Source organism: Rhinopithecus roxellana, chromosome 16, assembly GCF_007565055.1.
Source record: "Rhinopithecus roxellana isolate Shanxi Qingling chromosome 16, ASM756505v1, whole genome shotgun sequence".
Classification (NCBI taxonomy): domain Eukaryota; kingdom Metazoa; phylum Chordata; class Mammalia; order Primates; family Cercopithecidae; genus Rhinopithecus; species Rhinopithecus roxellana.
In genome coordinates, this window is record NC_044564.1 from 114,929,584 (window position 1) to 114,953,530 (window position 23,947).

At 43.7% G+C, this 23,947-nt stretch overlaps 2 protein-coding genes across 3 annotated transcripts; one reads left to right on the forward strand and one right to left on the reverse strand.

The window, feature by feature from the left end:
* POLE3 (DNA polymerase epsilon 3, accessory subunit) lies at nt 1-3,411 on the reverse strand. The gene is made up of 4 exons (XM_010370478.2): nt 2,964-3,411; nt 2,792-2,877; nt 2,347-2,465; nt 1-1,735 (listed from the first exon to the last, which is right to left on the reverse strand). The coding sequence occupies exons 1-4, from the start codon at nt 3,027-3,029 to the stop codon at nt 1,563-1,565; spliced, it is 444 nt and encodes a 147-aa protein (XP_010368780.1). The 5' UTR covers nt 3,030-3,411; the 3' UTR covers nt 1-1,562.
* On the forward strand, nt 3,212-23,541 carry C16H9orf43 (chromosome 16 C9orf43 homolog). Of its 2 annotated transcripts, none has more exons than XM_030919133.1 (14): nt 3,212-3,304; nt 6,149-6,348; nt 6,463-6,598; nt 12,280-12,337; nt 14,695-14,795; nt 16,476-16,512; nt 17,248-17,420; nt 18,102-18,252; nt 18,952-19,009; nt 19,279-19,349; nt 19,572-19,659; nt 22,104-22,180; nt 22,837-22,900; nt 23,115-23,541. In XM_030919133.1, the coding sequence occupies exons 2-14, from the start codon at nt 6,198-6,200 to the stop codon at nt 23,342-23,344; spliced, it is 1,395 nt and encodes a 464-aa protein (XP_030774993.1). In that variant the 5' UTR covers nt 3,212-3,304; nt 6,149-6,197; the 3' UTR covers nt 23,345-23,541. The 2 variants fall into 2 exon arrangements, with proteins under 2 accessions (XP_030774993.1, XP_010368777.1); XM_010370475.2 differs by lacking the exon at nt 3,212-3,304 and adding an exon at nt 3,391-3,738.
* The last annotated feature ends 406 nt before the right edge of the window (nt 23,542-23,947 follow it).

Below are 23,947 nucleotides of genomic sequence, written 5' to 3' on the forward strand. Positions count from 1 at the left end.
TTTTTTAACAAGACTTTTATTTGTACAAAGCATTACAATCTTCTCAGCATTCTTCACTCATAAACTTTTCACTGTATTTAACAAGTTAACAGTGTCAAACTATGTCACTACCTGTCAAACCCCAAGCGCTGAACTTAGAAACAAAAAGTGCTTGGAGCACTGAATGGAAACAGAAAAAAACTAAGAAAGGCCAACAGAGATATTTTAGAAGCAGTTAAAGAGGACGGTTTGGGGAGAGTTAGATTCCTGAGCACCATCAGATTTCCCTTAAGGTTCAGAGGGGCTTCACAAAATAATTTTTAGAAGACACGAGACAAAATTAGCCAGGCTTGGTGGCACGCATCTGTAGCTCCAGATACTCAGAAGGCTCAGGTGGGAGGACCACTTGAGTCCAGGATTTCAAGGATGCAATGAGCTATGATCATGCCACTGCACTCCAGCCTGGGCCAGAGAGACCCCATCTCTTAAAAACAAAACAAAACATGAGATTAGAACTAAGGAAACAAGAGATCAGAGGAACTCACACTTTGGAGTATTAAGCAGGTAATCAAAGCTTCCAGACTGACAGAAGTGAGAAAAGGAGGGAGAGGAGAAAGTGGGATGGGGGACAGAGGAGAGGCAGAGGAGAGAAAGGAAGCAAGAGGCACAGAGGGAGAAAGCTGTGCCTACAGGAAATAAAGCTCAGAACTCATGAATTGAAGAATGAAAAGCTACAGTCACAAGTCTGGGAGATGGACTTCAAGAAGAGAAAGCCTGGGGTTTTACACCTTCCAGGAGGTGATGACAAATCCTAAAGCTGTATAGTGGCAGAAAGTAAGGTACACCTGACACTATGCCATCTGTTTTTGTAAAAGTAAGACACTGGCACCCTTGCTTGACTAACACCATTCTACACTGCTGATTTAAGAGTATCTGTGATCAGATTACCACCACACCAGCAGATCAATCATCTGCAGGCAATATAGAAAGGTTTTGGGCCAAGCGGGTCTATGAAAAACAAAACCCAGTTAATGCTCCTGTCAAGTGAAGAGACAGATTTTGTTATTCTCCCACAGCATTTTAGTACTTTCCTAAAGCTTACTCATTCTGAGCAGTCTTAGTAAGCTACTGTCAAAGACTGTGCAATCAAACATAGGCTGACCATAAGCAAAGCCCCAATTTTTCCTGAGCCCTGGCTGCTTCTGTGATCTGGAACACAGCAGGCAGCATGGAAGTTATTATTACTTATTTGGGGGAATAGGGAAGACTGCAGATCAAAAACCATCTAACCATACATTTAAGTAACCAAAAGCGATCAAACTGACTAATTTAGCCGCTCAGAATCCCTCTTGTCAAAAAGTAATAATCTTCAGATTGATGAAGGAAAACAGGATTCTGCTACTCAGATGCTTTCAGTTTGGTAAGTGCTGGTTTTGATGGTATTTCTAGTCAGTTTTTATTCTGATCTTTTCAGGCACTTTTGCCTGAGACTCCTCTGCCCAGCATGGAAAAGCTTCACAGAAACATGTAGCACGTCTCATCTCAAGTGGTACCTTCCAAGGTGCTACAGTCTCCCACCCTATTCAATTGTCTACTTCTTCCTCTTCATTCTGTTCTTCTTCTTCCAGCCTTTCTTCATCTTCGTCATTGTCCTCATCCCTGCTCTTATCTTGCTCTTCTGAGTCTGTTTTTTTGTCTTTGTCCTTCTTCTTTTGCTCTGAGGCCTCCTTCTTGCCTTTCTGCTCCCGCCTGTATGCTGTAAGGAGGAAAGAAGGGGTTAGGAGACAGAGCTGAAAGTGAGCCAGACAGACTGCAGGAGGTAATTACATTATACAACTGGAAAAACAGAGGCAGGTGGGTGCGGTGACTCACGCCTGTAATCCCAGCACTTTGGGAGGCTGAGGCGGGCGGATCACCTGAGGTCAGGAGTTCAAGACCAGCCTGGCCAATATGGTGAAACCCCATCTCTACAAAAATACAAAAATTAGCCGCACGTGGTAGTCCCAGCTACTTGGGAGGCGCAGACAGGATAATTGCTTGAACCCAGAAGGAGGAGACTGCGGTGAGCCGAGTTCCCACCACTGCACTCCAGCTTGGGTGACAGAGCAGGACTCCATCTCAAAAAAAAAAAAACAACAAGAAAAACAAGACCAAAAAAAAAAAAAAAAAAAAGAGACAGAAAAGGAAAAATAACTTGCTCAGCATCACAAAACAGATCTGAGGTAGTGCCCACCGAACTGGGTCGAGTCACATCAAGTGCTGGCTTAGAGGACTTAAAGGGACCCGCGCTGAGAAAGTCTCAGGGCCAGATGAACAGGTCACACAGGATGACCATCTATGTGGTTTAGAAGACAGGAGGCTCGTTACCTTCCAGAGCTTCCTTTAATGGGGTAACGAACCGCTGGAACTCCATCTCTTCCATGGCTGAGAGCACATCACTGGCATTCAGCGTCTTGCGCTTTCCTTTCATAGCAAAATTGTTGGCACTGAGAGAAGAGAAAGGCTGTCAGACTCCCTCTTGTTTGTAAGGGGTGAGTGGGAAAAGGAGCACCCAGAGGTGGAACGGGAAAACCTGCCTCTTACATGCATGGATTTTGGTGTGACACGGATAAGTCCTTCCCTTCTCTGCACAAAAAAGCTTAAGCAAAGTTATTTTGTTGCGTTACTTTGCTTCAGAACTTGTAGGAACTGGCTGAGGACTGTGAACCTGTCCCGACCGAGGGAGGACATAATCGTTGGGGTTTGTGGCCTCCCGGCCAGAAACTCCCAGCCAGGTATCCCCGGGCCTCCCTTATGCCTCTACCCGGCTCACCAGGATGTGGCGTATAGCACGAAGACGCTGGCGGCGCGGGAGATGGCGCTCCGGGCCTCCTTGGAGATGTTGACACCGTCCGGGAGCTGCGAGGAGACCGGGGGTGAGCAAAGCTGCCGGTCCAGCACCTGCTTCCCTCCTGCCCGTTCGTCCGCCCCCCCGAGCTGCTCACCGCCTCCTTGATGATCCTGGTGATGACGGCGTTGGGCAGGTTTAGGTCCTCGGGCCTCTCCGCCATTGCCGCCGCCAGGGCTGAGCCTCCCTCTCGACTCCACTTCAGTCAGCTACTGCGTCCGGACTTCCCGCGTCGCTACGGTCTGACCCTCCGGGGCTTCCGTCCCGCCCCACGTGGCCCACAGTGTCCCACAGTGCTCCGCGCGCCATAGCCTCCCTCTTCCCCCCCAGCCCCGCCTCCGCCTCAAATACCGGCGCATCCGGAGTTTGAAGGCGCAGTGGTTTTGGCCCGCCGAGGCTTCCATCCAACCCCACCCCACCCCGCACGCCCCTCCCCAGGTCTGTTTCTCTGCCTCTAGCCATCGCTGCGTCGGGAACCTTCTCACCAGCTTATTATGGCTCAATGGAGTTTCCGTCCGTTTTCCATGGTGCTCTGCGCCGCTGCTTGGCGACGGTGCAGCCGGGCGTAGCGTGTGGGAGACGGAGGCGTGGCTGACGCGGCTGGGAGGGTCCCTTTAGGACCGGAGGCAGGGTGTGGCCGGCCGGGTCCGTTAATCTCCTCACCGCGCCGCAAGGGGCCGCGTTTTACCACTTGGTTTAGCAACCCTAAGCGGTTTGGAATCCGCTTTGCTCTTACAGGACCTCAGCCCGTCGTGATCAGATTCTCCCACTTTTTTTTGCTTTCCTGAAATGGAGCGGGCAATCTTTTTCCATCTCTACCGAAGTTGATGTTCATTTTTAATCTTTTCGCCCCTCACACCTTTGTAATAATGGTACTAAAACTGAGTCTTATTTAGATTTTTGTTGTAGTTGTTGTTTGTTTTTAACGTGGACTATTTATGTAGCCCGGGGATAATGTTGGCCATACAGAGATGCTCCTGATTAGGTCTCAGGAGTCTATTCGGGCTGGGCAGGTAACGAAAGGGCGAGAACCAGCCTTTTCATTGTAAGAAGAATGCAACATTGCATTCGCTTTCAAAAACAAACCGTGTTAAAATTGTATTTATTTTTCAGTTAAATTGTTCATCATACCTCTTTTCCAGTTAAAATCATTCTCAAGGTTTTGCAATGGCGTTATAAGTTGTTTTTAAGTTATTTTTGTATTACGTTTGTAGAAATTCTCACTCCCACTGATTTGTGTGTATGTATGTATTTTTGACAGGATCTATGTCCCCCAGGCTGGAGTGCAGTGAGGCGGTCTCGGCTCACTGCAGCCTCGACCTCCTGGGCTCAGGTGATCCTCCCACCTCAGCCCCCCTAAATAGCTGGGGCTACAGGTGCGTTCCATCACACCCAGCTAATTTTTTTGTATTTTTCGTAGAGACAGGGTTTCACCATGTTGTCCAGGCTGGTCCCGAACTCCAGGGCTCAGGTGATTTGCCCTCGGCCTGGCAAAGTGCTGAGATTACAGGCATGAGCCCCCGTGCCCGGCCTCCCACTGAGAATTAATGCTGCTTTTTTCCCTTCAAAAGGGAAGTCTCAAGTCGCCATTTAGTTTTCCTTCTTTCGATAGAAGCCTGTTTACAGAGAAATATTTTAAAACAAAAGAGCAAATGCTGTGATAAGTGGCAACTTAAAGTGCTTCAATTAGAGACCATAAGGTCTGGTGGGGGAACTCCGCTTGGATAGAACAGACCTGGCTGAAAACGTCAGGGCTGCTCAGCGCTAGTCAGTTGCAGTTCAGCTGGAATTGGGTCGAGTGTTGTCAAATATTTTGGTCCCTAAAAGGAATCAGAAATCTGGACATTGTGGGCTATTTCAATTTTAAAATTGGTTCAAAGTGCCAGCCAAACAAAACAAGTCATAGGCCAGGTGCAATCCTAGGCTGATAGTTTATCTTTGATCTAAAGTATAAACTGTTTAGAACAGGGAGTTTATTACGGTTCATGTCCAAAGCAGGTCCCCTCACATATTTAGTAATCAATAAATGTGTTGAATAAAAGAAAGAAATGGACGCTGTCCTTAAAAAGTTCTTAGGGATAAGGTGGTAGTTACTGATTGCCTAAAACACCTCTAGAAAGGAAAAGATGGTAATATTTGAGCACCTCCCATGCGTAAAAGTACATTATCTCATTTAATGCTTCTGCAGTCCTACTTAGGGATTCCCCTCCTTCTGCTTATTTTATTTATTTATTTTTTGTAGAGAAGGGGTAACTCATCTTGGCCTACCAAAGTGCTGTGATTACAGACCTGAGACACCAAGTCAGGACCCCTCCCCCTACTTGAGAGAGAGGTGTGAAGTCACTTGTCCAAGGCCATATGGCCAGTAAATGAAAAGCTAATGGCCTCTGATGCAACTAGGAGTGTCTAGTGATTTGCTATTTGAGCAAACACATTCATTGCTGGTGGGTATTTTATCTGCCTGCATGGGAATTGAAGCACATTGAAAAATGAAACATGTCTTCCAGGAGTTTGGGCCTTCTGAGACACTTCTGTGACTACTTTGGTCATAATATGATAATGCTTTTTGGAGATGGTGGCATCTTCTCCCTGATGACTAACAAAGGGGAAAAGGAAAGGATGCAAATATTTATTTGGAACAATATGCCAGGCTTTTAATATTCATTAACTAATTTTTATAATGACCCTGTGAAATAAACTTATCCTCATTTTACAGTGAAGTCAACAAGCTCAGACTGGTTAAGTCCCAGGTCACTCAGCTATTAAATAGCCAATTAGGGGACCTGAAGTCATTCTGCTCTCAAACTCTTGCCATTCTACCTCATGCTGAGATGTTTTCATACTTGTTTGTTATCCAATCTTTAACTATTTTGTGGCCATCATTTACCTATATAGGTTCAATAGAAATTTTTTTTTTTTTTTGAGACGGAGTCTCGCTCTGTCGCCCAGGCTGGAGTGCAGTGGCGCGATCTCGGCTCACTGCAAGCTCCGCCTCCCGGGTTCACGCCATTCTCCTGCCTCAGCCTCCTGAGTAGCTGGGACTACAGGCGCCCGCCACTGCGCCCGGCTAATTTTTTGTATTTTTAGTAGAGACGGGGTTTCACCGTGGTCTCGATCTCCTGACCTTGTGATCCGCCCGTCTCGGCCTCCCGAAGTGCTGGGATTACAGGCGTGAGCCACCGCGCCCCGCCAGAAATATTTTATACTTTGAGTTCAAATTAAGATCTGGACCGTATGGCTAATGTATAATACTCCCTAATTATGTGGTTGTTGATTTTCCAGAGGACTAGAATACTGCAGGGTTGACCTTTGGCCTAAACCATTTCTAGGTATGGACTTGCCAGATGAGAGCCAGTGGGATGAAACCACGTGTGGCTTTCCTGTTTGTCAGCACCCACAATGCTGGGCAACTATCCGCCGCATTGAGAGGGGCCATCCTCGAATCCTTGGCTCAACCTGCAAAACTCCCCTGGATGCTGAAGGTGAATTAGCCAGCTTCTGTCCTCTCCCTCACGAGGTCCTTAATGTATTTATGTATGTGACTTCCTTTCTCCAGGCAGCATGTTAACATGTTTTCTTCTGGTCTGCCTTCTCAGATAAACTCCCAGTGCTCACTGTGGTAAACATCTCAGATTCCTGCTTTGCACCTCGTCATCTACCAGAATGTACCTTTAGTAAGGCCCGTTCTTTATTGTCTCGGAGTTCAAAGTTTTACTCCAAATTTCATGGCAGGTAAATTATCGTGAAATCTTCCTTTAACAGCCTATTGTCTCAAAATTCTGGCTTATGATTTTCCTTATCCATGTAGTATACTTTGAGAAAGCCAGATTAAAAAGAAAATACCAATTTGGTTAAAGAAGTGGTGAATAGGCAGTGGGAGACAGAAAGAAACACTTCCTGCTTGTGCTCTAGGAATTGGTTAATTTGGGAGGTATGTTGGTTCAGAAGGGCTGTCATAACAAAGTACCATAGACTGGGAGGCTTAAACAACAAAATTATTTTCTTATAATTCTTGAGGCTAGAAGTCCATTATCAAGGTGTTGCCAAGATTGTTTGCTTTTGAGACCACTCTTGGTTTGTAGATGGTAATTTTTTATCCCTTGTGTCCTTTTTATTTATTTACTTTTTTTGAGACAGGGTCTTACCCTGTCACACAGGCTGGACTAGAGTAAAATGGTGTGATCATAGCTCACTGCAGCCTCAACTTTCCGGGCTCAAGCAATCCTACCACCTCAGCCTCCCAAGTAGCTATGACTGCAAGTGTGCACCATCGTGCCTGGTTAATTTTTTTGTTTTTTGCTTTTATTAGAGATGAGGTCTTGCTTTGTTGCCTGGGCTGGTCTTGAACTCCTGGCCTCAAGTGATTCTCCTGCCTTGGCCTCCCAGATTGTTGGGATTACAGGCATGAGACCCCGTACCAAGCCCCTTTCTCTATGTGTTAACATGGTCTTCCCTCTGTGCGTCTGTGTCTTAATTTCTTCTTACAAGGACACCAGTCTTACTGGGTTAGGGCCCCCCATGTGACTTCATTTTTACCTTAATAACTTCTTTTTTTTTTTTTGAGATGGAGTCTTGCTCTGTCACCCAGGCTGGAGTACAGTGGCCTGATCTCAGCTCACTGCAACCTCTGCCTCCCTGCTTCAAGCAATTCCCCTGCCTTAGCCTCCCGAGTAGCACGCCCGGCTAATTTTTTTGTATTTTTAGTAGAGACAGGGTTTCACCATGTTGGCCAGGCTGGTCTCGAACTCCTGTCCTCAGGCAACCCACCCATCTTGGCCTCCCACAGTGCTGGGATTACAGGCGTGAGCCACTCTGCCTGGCCCTTAATAACTTTTTAAAAAACCGTATCTCCAAATACAGTCAAATTCTGAAGTACTAATTGGGACTTTAACAGACGATTTTTGGGAGGACACAATTCAGCCAGTCTTATCAACATCTGTAGATCGAAAACTGTCCATATATGCCGTCTTTCTTTTTTCTTTCTTTTTTTTTTTGAGACAAGAGTCTCACTGTGTCATCCAGGCTGGAGTGCAATGGCACGACCTCTGCCTCCCACGTTCAAGCAATTCTCATACCTCAGCCTCCTGAGTATCTGGAATTACAGGCATACACTACCATGCCTGGCTGATTTTTATGTTTTTAGTAGAGACGGAGTTTTGCCATGTTGTCCACGGTGGTCTCAAACTCCTGACCTCAAGTGATCCACCCGCCTCAGCCTCCCAAAATGCTAGGATTACAGGTGTGAGCCACCATGCCCAACCCTGTCTTTCTATTTCTTTTTTTTTTGGTGGGGAATAGGGTCTTACTTTGTCACCTAGGCTGGAGTACAGTGGTACGAACTTGCTCACTGCAACCTCCACCTCCTGGGTACGAGTGATTCTCCAGCCTCAGCCTCCCAAGTAGCTGGGACCACAGGCATGCACCACCACACCCGGCTAATTTTTGGATTTTTTGTATAGACAGGGTTTCGTCGTGTTGCCCAGGCTGGTCTTGAACTCTTGAGCTCAAATGAATTGTACACTTAAAAATGGTTAAAATGGTCAATTTGTGTTATGTATGTATTTACCACAGTAAAAAACTCGTATCCTTATATTTTCATATCACTTGCTATTTTTCTTCTTTTTTAAAAGACATGTTACATGCATGGATGAATGAATAACATAAAGGGATTATCCTGTAATCCCAGAGTGTTGGGATTACAGGCGTGAGCCACCATGCCCGGCCCCTGTCTTTCTATAATGATATTTTATTTTTAGGTGTGAAACTATGTGTAAGCTCCATGCCCGGTATGAATATTTTATTTTTAGGCATGAAACTATTTGTAACCACCATGCCCGGCCGCTGTCTTTCTATAATAATATTTTATTTTTAGGTGTGAAACTATTTGTAAGCTCCTAAAGGAAAAAGCAGTGGCTTTTTTTTTTTCTTTTCTTTTCTTGAGTCTCCTACAATGTCTATGTACCCAATGAGTGTTTGCTGACACACGAAACTAAGGGACAGGTATCTGTGGAAAGCTTAGACTAAAAAAATTCAAAGACTTTGTTACCTGGAATCAAAGCACCAGTGATGGCTCTTATAGTAATTTCTTTTCTCCTGTTCCATTTAAGTAGCCCCTGATGATTTTTCTTTGGCTAACAATGGTATAGGAAGAGGCATGACTACTTTCATGTTCTCTAGGACTTGAATTTTGGTTAAACAGTGGTGTTTCTCAGTCAGGACCTATGATGTGCTTCACATTCACACGCAGGGACACACTCCACGCCTGCCATGCCCTCCGTGTATAGCGCAGAGCTGTGAGAGAGCGGCCTCCTCTAGTCAGTTCCCTATTTCCACATCTTCTTCCTTCAGTGTGTCTTGCTTTCTGCTTCACACTCTCCGTCGGAGACCAGTCCCTCATGACATGGTGGGTGTTTGCAGTGGCTTCTGAACTGGCTTCTCTGCCTTTTCTCCTCGAAGCTATTTTACATATGGCCAACAGATTCATCTTCCAAAAATACTGCTTTGTTCATTTCCTTGCTTGAAAAGCCCCTTTATCAGCACTTTGTTTACTAGAGAACAGACTCAAACCTCCCAACTCTGGACTGGTGGCCTCTCTCTTTACTGTCTGGCTTCTCTAATCAGAGTCCTCTCTTCTTGAACACCAACTTTTTCTCTGTGCGAGACTGGTTTTCTGATTGTGCTTTTGTGTCATGCAGTTTCCTTAACTGTAAAGGCCTTCTTCGCTCCTGTCACTTCATTAAGTCCCTGGCCTGGCCTTATCTGGCCTTCCTACTGGACCTCATCTCGCATTTCTCCCTTCCTTGTTGAATAGGCTCAGGCCACACTGCTCTTTCAATTCCTCATCTATGCCACACCTTCCACCCCAGAGCTTATGCCCCTACTGTTTCCCCTGAGTAGAACACTTACCCCCCCACTTTTTAAAAAAAAAAAAAAAAAAAAAAAACAAACCACTATTGACATTTTGGACCAGATAATTCTTTGTCCTTTGGGGCTGTCTTGTGCATTATCTGATTTTAGCTACTTCCCTGGCTTCTACTCACTGAATACTAATAGTACCGTACCTCCAGTTATGACAACCAGGAATGCCTCCAGACATTACCAGATGTTCCCTGTGGGCAAAATTGCCCCCTCGTTGAGAAATACTGCCCTAGATCCTTCCAGCTAATTCCTTTCGGTCCTTGAGTTTAAGCTTAAATGTTGCTTTTTCACAGAAGTCTTCCTCGACCAGTCTATTGAAAATTTCCTTACACCCTCATCATCATTTAACCAAGCATCCTTTTTCTTCAGTTCTTCTGATCTGAAATTATTTTTGTTGATTTGTTTGCTGCCTCTCATGAGAATGTCAGTCCCTACAAGAGCAGGGACTGTATGTTTCTTTTGTTGGCTGCTCTGTCTCCTATGCCTTCAATAATGCATGGCATATAGTGGAAACATAATAAGTATTTGTTGACTGAGAGAATACGGTCCTTTTCTTCTGTTACGGTTGAGTTTTCTCTTTTCCCATTAGCCTCTGATATTCTCTCTTCCAAACCACCCCCAGTACTTAAAGTTCCTGACATGCTTATTGATATTTATATGTTTATCTCCTAAGTCCAGCTGGATTTTAGGCCCTTTGAAAGCAGGGGCCATGACATTTGTTTAGTCATTCAATTCACAACTGCATTTTAGTAGGGGCCACTGTGGCGAATGCTGGGGATACAACAGTAAACAACATACAGTCTTTACCCTCAAGGGACTTTCAGCCTAGTTGGGGAGGCAAAGAAATAAGCAGGTCGTATGATGAGTGTCATGAGAGGACTGCCACCTGGTGTGTGGGAACACCAGAAAGGGTTCCCAAACCAGGGCACTGTCTTCTGTGTAAGTGGCATCTGTGCCTAGACCGGAAGTCTGAGCAGTCTAGTGAAATGGGGGTTGTAGGTGGGAGGTTGGCAGGAAGAGATTTCTAAACCATAGGAATAGCATATCCAAAGGCTTGGAGGCGAGAGGAAATTCTATCTGTATCAGGAAAATAGTTCATTGTGCCTAGAACATAGAGCAGGAATGGAAGAGTGGTCAGAGATGAGGCTGGGGAGCTGCAGTAGAAACAGAAAGCAGGTGTCTGTGTCGTGTAGAACTTCATAAAGCAGGCTGAGTGTTAGGTCTTTATCTTTTTATTGTTTTTAAACTCCTCTTACTATCATTCCTAAAAGTCGTTTTCATTTACTTCTTGACATTGTTCATTCATCCATGCATGTAACGTGTCTTTTAACAAATAGGAAAAATAGCAAGTGATTTGAAAATATAAGGATATGAGTTTTTTACTGTGGTAAATATGTATATAACAAGAATTGACCATTTTAGCCATTTTTAAGTGTACAATTCATTGGCATTAAGTACATTCACAATGTTGTACATCTATCACCACTATCCATTTCCGGAATGTTTTCATCATGTCAAACAAAAACTGTATCCATTAATGGCAACTCCCCATTCCCTCCTCTTCCCACCCTCTGGTAATCTCTATTCTATTTTCTGTCTTCATGAACTTTCCTGTTCTAAGTACCTCATATAAGTGGAATCACACAACATTTGTCCTTTTGTGTCTGGCTTATTTCACTTAGTATGATGTTTCCAGTGTTGTAGTATATACTGTAGTTCCCCCTTGTTTGCAGGAAATATATTCTCAGACCCCCAGTGGATGCCGAAACTGTGAATAGTACCAAACCCTATATTTACTATGTTTTTACATACACATACATACCTATAGTAAAGTTTAATTTATAAGTTAGGCACACTAAGAGATTAACAACAATAAGATAGAACAATTATAATATACTGTGATAAAAACTCACGGTGTGAATATGGTCTCTTGTGGTCTCTCTCTCTCAAAATACCTTACTTACAGGTGCTTATCTATTTTCAGACCATAGTTGACTGTGGGTAAGTGAAACCATGAATAAAGGACTTACTGTATCAGAATTTCATGACTTTTAAAAGCTGAATGATATTCTATTGTATGTATATACTGCATTTTGTTTCTTTTATAATAAATTTAAAAATTTTATTTATATTTTTATTTGTTTATTGTTTATTTTATATTTTATGTTATTTTATATTTTGAGCATCTATCTCAAAGTACTTAAACTTTTATTGATGGTGATATGACTGTCTCTAGCTGGAGAGAAGAGTAGGCTATGAATTCTGTTTGATGAAACAAATAGTTGTGAAGTGTTTGCAGTGTGCAATGTCTGTTTAGGAGCTGTTCCAGGAAAAACAAACAAAACTTAAGGATATGGTGAGACCCTACATTCGTTTGGTAAGCATAAAGCCCAAGGTTTTCTGTAGATAAGTAGAAGGGTTTCCTCTTAGCACTAACTTTATCATTCCAGTAAGTGTTTTGTATTTCTGTTTTATGTGTGGAACCCATTTTTTAGGCCTCCGAAGGGTTTACCTGACAAAAGTTGGATCAACTGTACTAATAGACTTCCCAAAGTAAGTCACAGATTTTAAAAGGTACTTGCTCAACATTTTTTCTTTACTAGTGGAAATAAACTATTCTGCCTTTATTTGAAATTATTCCTCAGGAGGACTATAATCTGAATAGTAATATTGATAGTAACCTTCTAATATTGGGTCCTTGCTGTATGCTAGACTCTGTGCTATATACATGCCATATTGTTTTCAGAAATCCTAGAAGTCAGTGGGATTGATTTGTATAGGTTTGGTGTAGGTGAGAATTTTCTGTCTCTTTCCTGCATAGAACATGTTCAGCTACTTAGTAAATACTGTCATCTCATAATCAGGGAAACTGGAATGCTGGAATGTCAAACCCAAATAGGCCTTAAAGTCATCTAATCTGATAACTTACAAACTGTTCAGCTTATGATCTACAGTAAGAAATAGATTTTACAAAAAAAAATCATGGAACAATCCTTACCTAACTATGAGTGATGTACTCTAATATTTTCTGTCCTATTCTGTTTTATTCTATTTTGTTTTTAAACAATATGGTCTGTGATTCAAAAAACTTGATTTTATGACCTATGGATAGTTGCAACTGCAGTTTGAAGAACACTACAATGGTTTGATAGACCACAGTCTATCTTATATATCTTACAGATGAGGAAACTCAGTTGGGAAGTGATTTGCTAAAGCACACAGCTAGTTAGGGGTAGAGCTAAATTAGAACTTTAGAAAGAAAAATCCCTCCTACTTAACTACGGTAAAGAGAGATTTACTATTCTTTGCAGTTCTACTGGATTCCTTTTATTTTTTTCATGAGATGCTTCACTTTTCAATATTATGTATAACGGAGAATATAAGGAACTGCGATGGTAAATGGTTTTGAATGGACAAATTGACTAATCACTTTACCTCTTTGACTTCTTTAGAACAAGAGGATTAGATTAAATAGTAACAACAACAATAATAATGATTATTCTGAGTTTGCGTCCTTTGTAGGGACATGGATGCAGCTGGAAACCATCATTCTTAGCAAACTATCACAAGAACAGAAAACCAAACACCGCATGTTCTCACTCATAGGTGGGAACTGAACAATGAGATCACTTGGACTCGGGAAGGGGAACATCACGCACTGGGGCCTATCATGGGGAGGGGGGAGGGGGGAGGAGGGAGGGCTTGCATTGGGGAGTTATACAAGATATAAATGATGAATTGATGGGTGCTGACGAGTTGATGGGTGCAGCACACCAACATGGCATAAGTATACATATGTAACAAACCTGCACGTTATGCACATGTACCCTAGAACTTAAAGTATAATAAAAAAAAAATAAAAATAAAAATAAAAAAAAAAATAAAAAAAAAAAAAAAAAAAGAGACAGGGTCTTGCTCTGTCACCCAGGCTGGAGTGCAGTGGTATGGCCATGGCTCACTGTAGCCTCAAACTCCTGGGTTCAAGCCATCCTCCTGCCTCAAACCCCTGAGTAACTGGGACTACAGGCCCACAGCACCACACTTGGCTAATTAAAAACTTTTTGTAGAAACAGGGTCTTACTTTATTTCCCGGGCTGGTCTCAAACTCCTAGCCTCAAGCAATCCTCCTACCTCGGTCTACCAAAGTGCATGAGTTGTCATGCCTGGCCTAGATTAAATTATTTTAAGTTAATTATTTGAAGAGATAATGTATGAACGTGATTTTTAACTTCAAAAAGCATTAAAAGATTTATAATGAAAAGGAATCTCTCCTATTACTTCCAAGTCCATCAGTTCATCTTCACAGGGACAACTTTATTTTGAATAGTTTTTTCGTGTGTGTATCTTACCAGGAATATGAACTAGGTGATTTACAAGGTTTCCTTGAGCACTAGTGTTCTAGGATCCTAAATAGCTAAATGTGAGAAGAGTTAGCCTTTGATTTTATATAGATGCCTATAACTGTAGTCAGACTGTAAAAGAAAACACCTTGCTGCTGTTTCTATCAGTTCTCTTTCTGCTCCCAAGCTGCAGATTGTAATGTCTGCAGGATCTAAGTCTTTGGAGTGGAGTAGGCAGGATAAGTAGTGTTCCTGTAGGCAAGCCCCAGGGCACCCTCATATGGGATCGGATTGGGAGTTGCTAAATGCTACCCTAATGGCACAGGGAAGCAGGGGAGATTATTTGCTTATTAATACTAACTCTTGCAGATACCTATACTGATATTTGATGGAGGAGTCTGTTTTTTTTGTTTTTTTTTTTTGGGGGGGGAGAGTATTATGAAGATGTCTTGGAGATGGGAAACTTAAAATCATCTTCTGTGCCACCAAACTCTTTGCTTACCATATCCTTAATCTGATACAGGAGTTTAGCACCTCAAGACATACATAGGCTTTATATCTTTCTCTTAGCTTCCAGTGTTGAATTTGAATGAGACGCAACTTCCCTGCCCTGAAGATGTTAGAAATATGGTTGTATTGTGGATCCCAGAAGAAACAGAGATACATGTGAGGTGAGTATCATATCTGGAACTCAGAGGCCTTTGACTCTATAAATCTCTGATGTCTTCTGCAGGCCTCCTTTTTGTGATCTTCCTTTTAGCCAGCTCATTGCAAGTAGCAGGAGGCCAAGCAGAGAAGGTCGTGGTCTCTTGCATCTGCCTTTTGCTACACTGGAATTTTAACGTAATGCATTTTGGGATTCATGCTGTGGGACTTCTCCATATCAAATTTCACATGGCAGTAAATAGCATACAAGATAAGGCTCAACTTACTTGTAAGGCTTGACTAAGAAATAAATGCTCTCTCTTAGTTTTTCTTGTTAGCCACTTGCAACAAGTGAAAAAGTTCTCAGTGAAGCATGTGAATCTCTGATCTCAACCCCAGGGCCTAGTACAGTGTACAAAAGCAATAGCATGTAGGACTTGTGTACGAAACAGAGTGTGACAAAGATCATTTGGTGAAGGCCCAAAGGCTTGCTAATATTGACAACCATCAGGAAAGTGTTTGGTTCTTCTTTCCTGATCCTTTTAGGATCCTGAGACTTTTAGGTTCTTTTTTTTTTTTTTTTTTTTTTTTTGAGGCGGGGTCTCGCTCTGTCCCCCGGACTGGAGTGCAGTGGCCGGATCTCAGCTCACTGCAAGCTCCGCCTCCCCGGGTTTACGCCATTCTCCTGCCTCAGCCTCCCGAGTAGCTGGGACTACAGGCGCCCGCCACCTCGCCCAGCTAGTTTTTGTATTTTTAGTAGAGACGGGGTTTCACCGTGTTAGCCAGGATGGTCTCGATCTCCTGACCTCGTGATCCGCCCGTCTCGGCCTCCCAAAGTGCTGGGATTACAGGCTTGAGCCACCGCGCCCGGCCGACTTCTAGGTTCTTAAGTGACATTTAGAGATGATGAAACTTAAGAATTTCTTTTTATTTCGTTTTGTTTTTCTTTTTAAAAAATAATGCTATGAGTGCTTCTCTCTATATATGTATGCATACGTGTGTGTGTATATATGGTATAAACAAATGAAAAACAACCCTAAGGGTTTATTTCCTTTCATGTGAAAGAAGCTCAGAAGTAGGCAGGCTAGGGCATGTGAGCTTCATGAGATAATCAGAAACCAGGGCTCCTTCTAGCTTTTTGGGCCATCTCCTTGGCCCATGAATTCCAACTTCTAAGGAGTTTCATGGGTGCTTTTAAGGTATAAGTTGGCTACTAGAGCTCCCACTATCATATCCATGTCCTGGGCAAGGAGGAAGAGGACAGAGCAAAAAATACTTCTTACAAAATCTCTGTGTCAAGCAGTGAGGATTTGGTGAACCAAATAGATTTGGTCCCTGTCCTGTTGGAGCCTTGTCGGGGGAGTCAGCCATTACAGACATAACCACACCTACGTATATCATTTCTAATTTGGATTCATGCTATGAAAGCAGATAACTGGATTGCCTGAGAGATTAATGGGAAACCTAATTTAGATAGGAGGATGGGGGGTCTTTTTAGCAGAAGGTGCTTGGGCAGCAGGTGCTGCTGGGCTCCCAACCAGCTATCTTCGAGTACTGATCAAAGATAGGAATCTTTGTGGTCATCATTCACAAATATCCTTGGAGCTTCTGTTTAAGATATCTGGGAATAAGTTGTGCTTATTCTTATTTCAAGTCCAGCTGAGAAGCATGTTTGTTTTGTTTTGTTTTGTTTTGTTTTTCTCCAGCCAGCATGGGAAGAAGAAAAGAAAGAACTTGACAGTGGTGAGTTTGATGTTTTTGTGCAAACCTTTATAATATTGCTATGTAGAGTTTTGTTTTCCTTTCAGGTCTCCTCCACCTTACCCCCATTCTTTCCTGAAATGATCCAAATCTGCTAAAGAAAACCCTTCTTTAGGAATAATTAACCAAACCATTCTCTATTCAGAGACTCCTTTTCTCTGTCTCCTCCCTGTAGGGAGATGAGGAGCACCTTGAGATAATAGGAGGAACTGTTGTGTATTCAGGGGGAGTTTCTGGTCAATTAAAAACTAATCTCCAATGTGATGTAATAGAATTTCAGTGGACAAGGAGTTATAATACCTGGGCTTCTAATTCTAATTGTACCATTTATGGGTAAATGTGACCTTGGATAAATCACTGTAAGACTTCTATGTCCATAAGAGTAGTGTCTTGCTTCATTTTGTTCATTGGTGAATCCCTATCCCTAGCCCTGTGCCTGACACATAATTAGACAATAAATTTTTGTTCAGTTTGTTGAGTGAATAAATGAATGACCTTTCGGGAAAATGAAACAAAACAACAAATCCCTGTGTGATCTGAATACAACAATAGAATTGGGAGCTTGAGAGGGAAACATGAGGCGGCCCATGTCATTTAGAGGAGGCAAGCATGGCTGGAGTACATGCCAGGGTAGTGTTGAGAGGCAAGAATGTTGATGGAAAGGACTAGGCTCAAAAAGAGTGCTTTGGAGAATTCTTTCCATTGGTTCTCTTCCAGAAAAGCAAGTCATTTCTGGGTCTCTCCGGAAATCAGTCCACAGAAACACGAGTAGGAACTCCAGGGATGACTGTGCCTCCCCCAACCCCAGTGCAATTGTCTGAACAATTCACTTCAGATTTCCTACCTCTCTGGGCTCAATCCGAAGCATTACCTCAGGATCTACTGAAGGAGTAAGTATCATGTAGGTCTGTGGGAGAGCCAAGCACCTGCTTTTCACTCAAGCTGAGATGGGTCTAAATGGTGTGCTTTTTCTGAGTAGGGCTGGGAGAAAACGATCACCCCAACTTGTTTACTGAACTCTTAGACTTACCAACAGGCAGAGATGGCCATCATAACCACCACCATTTATCAGACTTACCATTTGCCCAGCCCTGTGCTAGGCGCATCACATGTACTTTCATTTAAATTTCCACTAGGAGGTAGGCACTGTCACTCTCTTCTTTTTATAGGTGAATTATGAATAAGTGGTAGGCAGAATATGTGGTCTGCAGTGAGATGACCTTTGAATTTTACATTGAAACTTAACTGGCTATATGAATTTTGGTAATGTATTTAGCCTCTTAAAACTTCATTTTCCTCATTTGCAAAGTGGAAATAATATCTGTTCTCAGGTGTTGTAAGGATTCAGTGTTATAAAGCACATGAGCCTGACATAGAATCAGCACTGGGTATATGCAGCCATGATGATCGTAGTTGCATCAGAAAGGTGTTACCAAATGAGCACTTGTTGGTACAGGCCTTTTCAGACCCAAAGTGGAAATTTCTTGGAGCCCTTTACATCTCTTTCTCCTCAGTCGTGCTTTCCAGGAAGAGCTGTTGCTGACTGTCTGGCTGTCCTCTGTCCCCTTCAGACTTTTGCCAGATGGAAAGCAAACCATGCCCTGTCTGGAGATGAAGATAAAATTGGCCATGATGAAAAAGAATCCTCCCTTGGAAAGGAACCGACCTGATAGTGCGATTTCTTCTAAGATGTTTCTATCTATACACCGCCTCACCCTGGAAGTAAGAACAAGGAAGCAGCAGGGAAGAAGCCTATGTGAAAATTCAAACCCATCTCTCCTCAAATCTGGAAGAGTTGACATTCTATTCCTTATCTCTCTTCTTCCTTTCCACTCTGAACCCAAACCCCACAGAAGACCGGGCTCTATGTAGGTAAAAGTCAGTCAAGGGGAAAGTGTTGAGAGAGCAATGTTCTCTATTTCTTTCTTTTTTTTCTTTTCTTTTTTGAGAGACTGGGTCTCACTCTGTCACCCAGGGTGGAGTGCAGTGGTTGATCATGGCTCACTGCAGCCTTGACACTCTGGGATGAAGCCATCCTCCCACCTCAGCCTCCAGAGTAGCTGGGACTACAGGCGTGTGCCACCATGGCTGGCTAATTTTTAATTTTTTGTAGAGACAGGGTCTCACTATGTTGCCTAGGCTGGTTTCGAACTCCTGAGCTCAAGTGATCTGCCCGCCTCAGCCTCCCAACGTGCTGGAATTACAGGCATGAGCCACCATGCCTGGCCATGTTCTCTGTTTCTTCTGCACTTTGTTCCCCGTACCTTTTCCCTTCCTCCGTAGTCCCTGGTACAATGCTGCAAAACACTGGGTTCTTAAAATGTGCTTGTTGACTGGATGAATAAACGCATTTGGGGGATACATTTGGAGAAAGGGAAAGACCTGCAGTAGAGCTTTTCTTTTTCTTGTTTCTTTCTCCAGAGACCTGCACTGCGATATCCTGAACGTTTGAAGAAATTACATAACCTGAAGACAGAAGGTAGATTTGCTGTTGCTGCTAGATTGCTAAGCACCATTTTCTGTTAGCCCACATTTCTCATACTTTAACATGGTCCAATTCAGTTATATTTATGGTCACAGTCATACAGGGTCACATGTAGAACTCAGGAAACAATGGTTTCAGGAAGCAGCCCCTCTGTGTTGGTCCTTACCAGGGAGAGTCACCATTGTGAAGGAAGGCACAGCAGGCATTCCAGTGGGAGAGAGGGGGCTGTTAGAAGAGGATCAAGCTGGCTCTCTGGTCCCCAGGTTACAGGAAACAGCAGCAGTGGCAGCAGCAGCAGCAACAGAGGAAAGTGAAAACACCTATTAAGAAACAGGTAGAGTGGCAGTGAGGGGCTTGCTGGGACCGGGAGAGGTAGCTACAGTCTGGATTGGGAAGGGACGTGTGAAGGGTGGGAGTCTCCTTGTTTTCTATCTGGTTATAGATATAAAGTTCTTGTCTGGTTGTAGATGTTAAATTCCTTCTTTTTGATTTCTTTTGAAAAAGGTTATCTTTACTTCCAAAAATCCTAATTTGTTCCTCCTGATGTGGGTTTCAGGAGGCTAAAAAGAAAGCCAAGAGTGATCCAGGGAGCCAGAGCACTTCACATAAACATCCAGTTACCACTGTTCATGACCCTCTCTATGGTAAGGGGAATATATGCTTGGTTGGGGGTGATAGGATCCCTGAGGGGTAGGTATCTGAGGGCTGGAAAAGCTAAACATGCTCTTGTCATTTTGAGACCTGCCTTTGTCAGGCACTCAGAATTTCTTGGAATGCTTCAGTCTGTCTGGTCTCTCATGCACCATCCTTCCTTCAGAAATTTACTAAACAAACAAGCTGGGCCAGATGTCTGCTTCACATGGGGGCTTGAAAGATGACCATGAACATGAATCACAGTCATCTTTTCCTCAGGTTCTACCTTAGAAAAGGCAGAGCACTTTGAGGATCAGGAGAGCAGCAAGCCCAGGTTATTGAAGAGAAAACCCTGAGGGCCCATTGTCCAACGAGGCAGGGAGAGCTGGGGCTCCTCACTAGAACCCCAAAAGAGTTCTAAGGAAGCAGAGCCCCAGGGCCCCCTGACTTTCCTGCCACAAAGTAGAGAGTCTCTGGAGCCTCATGGTAAAGTCAACACATTGTCTAGCTCCATCCAGGAGTCAGGGAGACAATTCTTGTCAGGCAGTTCTTTTGCTCCAGTGCTCATGCTGGACACGAGAATGGACATCTCCCCTTTTTGGAGTCCTTATCATGTCTGAGCTCAGGCATATACTTACCCCTATCCCTCTGAAATTTTTCAACTTGAGTGGAGAATGGGAGGAGGGAAAAAGAATCTCCCCAAACCTTGGAGGATCGTTGTGCCCTTCTCAGACTGGACATTGCAGACTTTCATATGAAAACAACTGTTTAATCATCAGAAAGAGCTTTCCAATCCTGGGGCACTGGGAGGGCTGAGACGAGGTTTCCTGAGAAGGATGTTGCCCTCTTGCTTTCCTTCCCATCTCACTTAGTTGTCTGATGCCAATGATCTGCTCTAACCTGAAGGTTGGAAGGTTCCTGCCCTTCTCATGGGCGGTGGACAGAATCAGGGCTTGGCCCCGGGCAGGAGGTGATGTATCCAAGGTTAGCACTCCATCTAGGGTGACCACTACCACTCCCCTGAATTCCATTCTGGTGCCTTTTGTACCCCTTCCCAGTGCCTCCAATAGGAGCAGTTTTGCTTGGGTGACTGGGGTGCCCCTGTGAGTCATGTTCTTAGAGCAGTGGCCTGTCCTCACTGAGTTGAGAAAGGCTTTATGGAAGAGATGATTTTTGCATTGGATCTTGAATATGTGTGGGAGTTTTCCTGATATGGAAAATAACTCTTGAGAGGGAGTAGCCTGTGCAAAGGCATCTAGGAGGATCATAGCTGCTCAGGAAACACTGAGCAGTTGAGTGTGGTTGTGGGGTTGGGTATTTAAGGGAGAGTGGTCTACCACGCCAGAGAGGTAGGCAGGAGCTTGTGTGGACTGCTGAGTCATTTGACCTTTATCATCCAGGCCAGTGGTGCTCTGCCTTGACTGTACACTAAGACCAATTATGAAGCTTTTATGTGTGTATGTATGTATTTATTTATTTATGACGGAGTTTCGCTCTTGTTGCCAAGGCTGGAGTGCTATGGTGCAATCTCGGCTCACCACAATCTCCGCCTTCTGGGTCCGGTTTCAAGCGATTCTCCTGCCTCAGCCTCCTGGGTAGCTGGGATTATAGGTATGCGCCACCACGCCTGGCTAAGTTTTTGTATTTTTAGTAGAGATGGAGTTTCTCCATGTTGGTCATGCTGGTCTCGAACTCCCGACCTCAGGTGATCTGCCCACCTTGGCCTCCCAAAGTTCTGGGATTACAGGCATGAGCCACTGCGCTCGGCCAAGAAGCTTTTAAAACTCTAATACTCAGGCTGTGTCCCAGCTGTTAAATCAGAATTTCTGGTGGTAGGAACTAGGCCTCAGTGTTTTTTGTTTTTTTGTTTGTTTGTTTGTTTGTTTTTTAAAGCTCTTCAGTTCACCCAGTGTACAGCTAAGGTGAGAACCAGTGCTGGTAGGGAGTCGATGGAAATGCTATATTTTAGCACAATGCCTCAGGTGGCAGCTTGGAAGATGTTTGTTTAGGGAAAGGGAGATTGAGAAAAGAATGAATGAATCTTCTTACGGACTAGTTGGGGAAGCAGCTGATGCAAAAGAAACATAAAACTAGAGGTTTTTGTTTTTGCTTTGTTTGTGGGTGCATGAGGGATGGCGCAAGAACATGAGTCACATTCTGGTAAGCGGAGTATTCATACGCTGTGAAAAGGTAGATTAGGGTTTCTTGGAGGAATCCTGGGTCTTTTAACACACACTTGACCGTAATCTCTAATTCTGTAATAGATAAAGTTACAGTCCCAGGTGAGCAGAATCTCAAGTAAAACTCAGAAGGTCTAACTACCTTTTACCTGCCATCAAGGTCTTGTCTTTTCCTGGATGTGGAGTCACTTGTAGACGAGGGGTCACCTAGAAGCCCCAAAAGAGGATATGATATGCCAATAAGAGGAAGATTGAATTGACTTTTTGGTTACTAGGTTACGGAACTCTGCCAGGTCAGAACAGTGACAGGAAGCAGCAGCAGCAGATGGAAAAAGGAACCACCTCGAAACAGGTGACAGTGTACCAGGCCTCTGCTAGGACCCGGTTTCAGTTATCTATCACTGTGTAACAACCCCAAAGCTTAACTGTAGTGATTTGTTATTTCTAATGATTCTGTGGGTTGACTGGACAGTTCTTCTCCTGCTTGAGGTCACTTAATGCAGCTGGGCTGAGGCTGTTGGCCGAGTTGCTGGTTTTCCTTCCTGAGGCCTCTGCATGTGGCTTATTTGGGCTTTTTGATAGCATAGTAGTCTCATGAAAGCAGTTTCTTAAGGGATGGGCCTGGAACTAAAACATTGTTACTTCTGCCACGTTTTCTTGGCCAAAGAAGTCACAAGTCCATCCCAGAGTAAATAAGAGAAGAAATAGGCCCTATCTCTTGATGGGAGGAATAGCATGTGCATACTGGAATGGGAGGAATTGTTGGAAGCCATATTTGGAGGCCGTCTGCCCTTAGTTGACTGCAGGGAATGGGAAGGAGTGGTTCTAGGTTCATTTGGACAGCATGGAGGGCAAAGAACGTGTGATACAAGCTTCTCTTCAGTCCCAAGAGGTGGGTCTCTGGCTCATCTTAGATGTTAATTTCTTCAAGAAAAGCATCTTTTAGAAAAATCCTTTTAGTTTCCTAAAGTCTTGATTCAAATTTCCTTATACCCCGATGAATTTCAGGATTCCACAGAGAGACCAAAGATGGACTACTGTGACCATGTGGATTTCCACCACAATGTAAAAAGTAAGTTACTAGAGTAGAGGAACCTTAGTAAGTGACTGAGGATAGGGAGAGTTGAACCTGTGTTGTCCAGGATAGTGTACCTCTCTGAAGGCATAGTTCCCCTATCTCAGACGAGTCCTAAAAAACATCCCAGTTTTTCCTTTTCTGTCCTCCATTTGTCGTAGTTATTTGAAAGGAGTTTACAGGTACGATTAATGACTGCATCTTCTTTTAGGTCCTGAATTGTATGAAACAGAACCCACTAACAAGGACATTAGTGCTCCGGTGGAAGCTGTGCTAGAAGCCCAGGCTGCCAGGCAAAAGAAGATCTCCTTTAACTTTTCAGAAATTATGGCTAGAACAGGCTGGAACTCTGAGCTCAGACTACTGAGGATTCTTCAGGACACTGATGATGAGGATGAGGAGAACCAGTCCTCTGAGGCAGAGAAGCTTCTGGAGGAATAGACTGAAGGCATCCCCTGGGGCAGCTGTGTTCCAAAGTGGGATGGTTGGTATCCTGAGGGCAGCAACGTTTCACATAAGGGCAAGAGGAGAGGGGCTTCTGCTCTCTGGAGCCTTTACCAGGGCCTAAGATCTGAGCTTAGGGATTCAGTTTTCTTTGTTCACCTCTACTTGCCTCTAAAATAAATGTAGGAGAAAAATCCCCAGCCCTTTTAAATTTAGATTGTTTCTCTTCCATTAGGGTCAGTATAACTTTGGTGATTAAACACAACTGCTTCTCAATTAAAAGACTCATTTTCTGTTTCTAGGAGGAAGGGAAAGATGTTTCTCGGTATCTGTTTTCTTGGGTCACTCTCATCTCTGAAGCTCTGAAAGGTTTCCAGTTGTAGGAGGCTGAATTTGGCTCATGGGAGCTGCCATGGTGCTCCCTAGATTTTTCTCTCATTCCCTAGAAATGGTTTCTTTTGGAGATGGGATCTACATTGTTATCAAATAATGTTCATTGTGTCACTGGTCTTAAGCTCCTAAGCTCAAGCAGTCCTCCCTCCTCAGCCTCCCAAAGTGCTGGGATTACAGGCAGGAGCCACTGTGTCCAGCCAAAAGCTC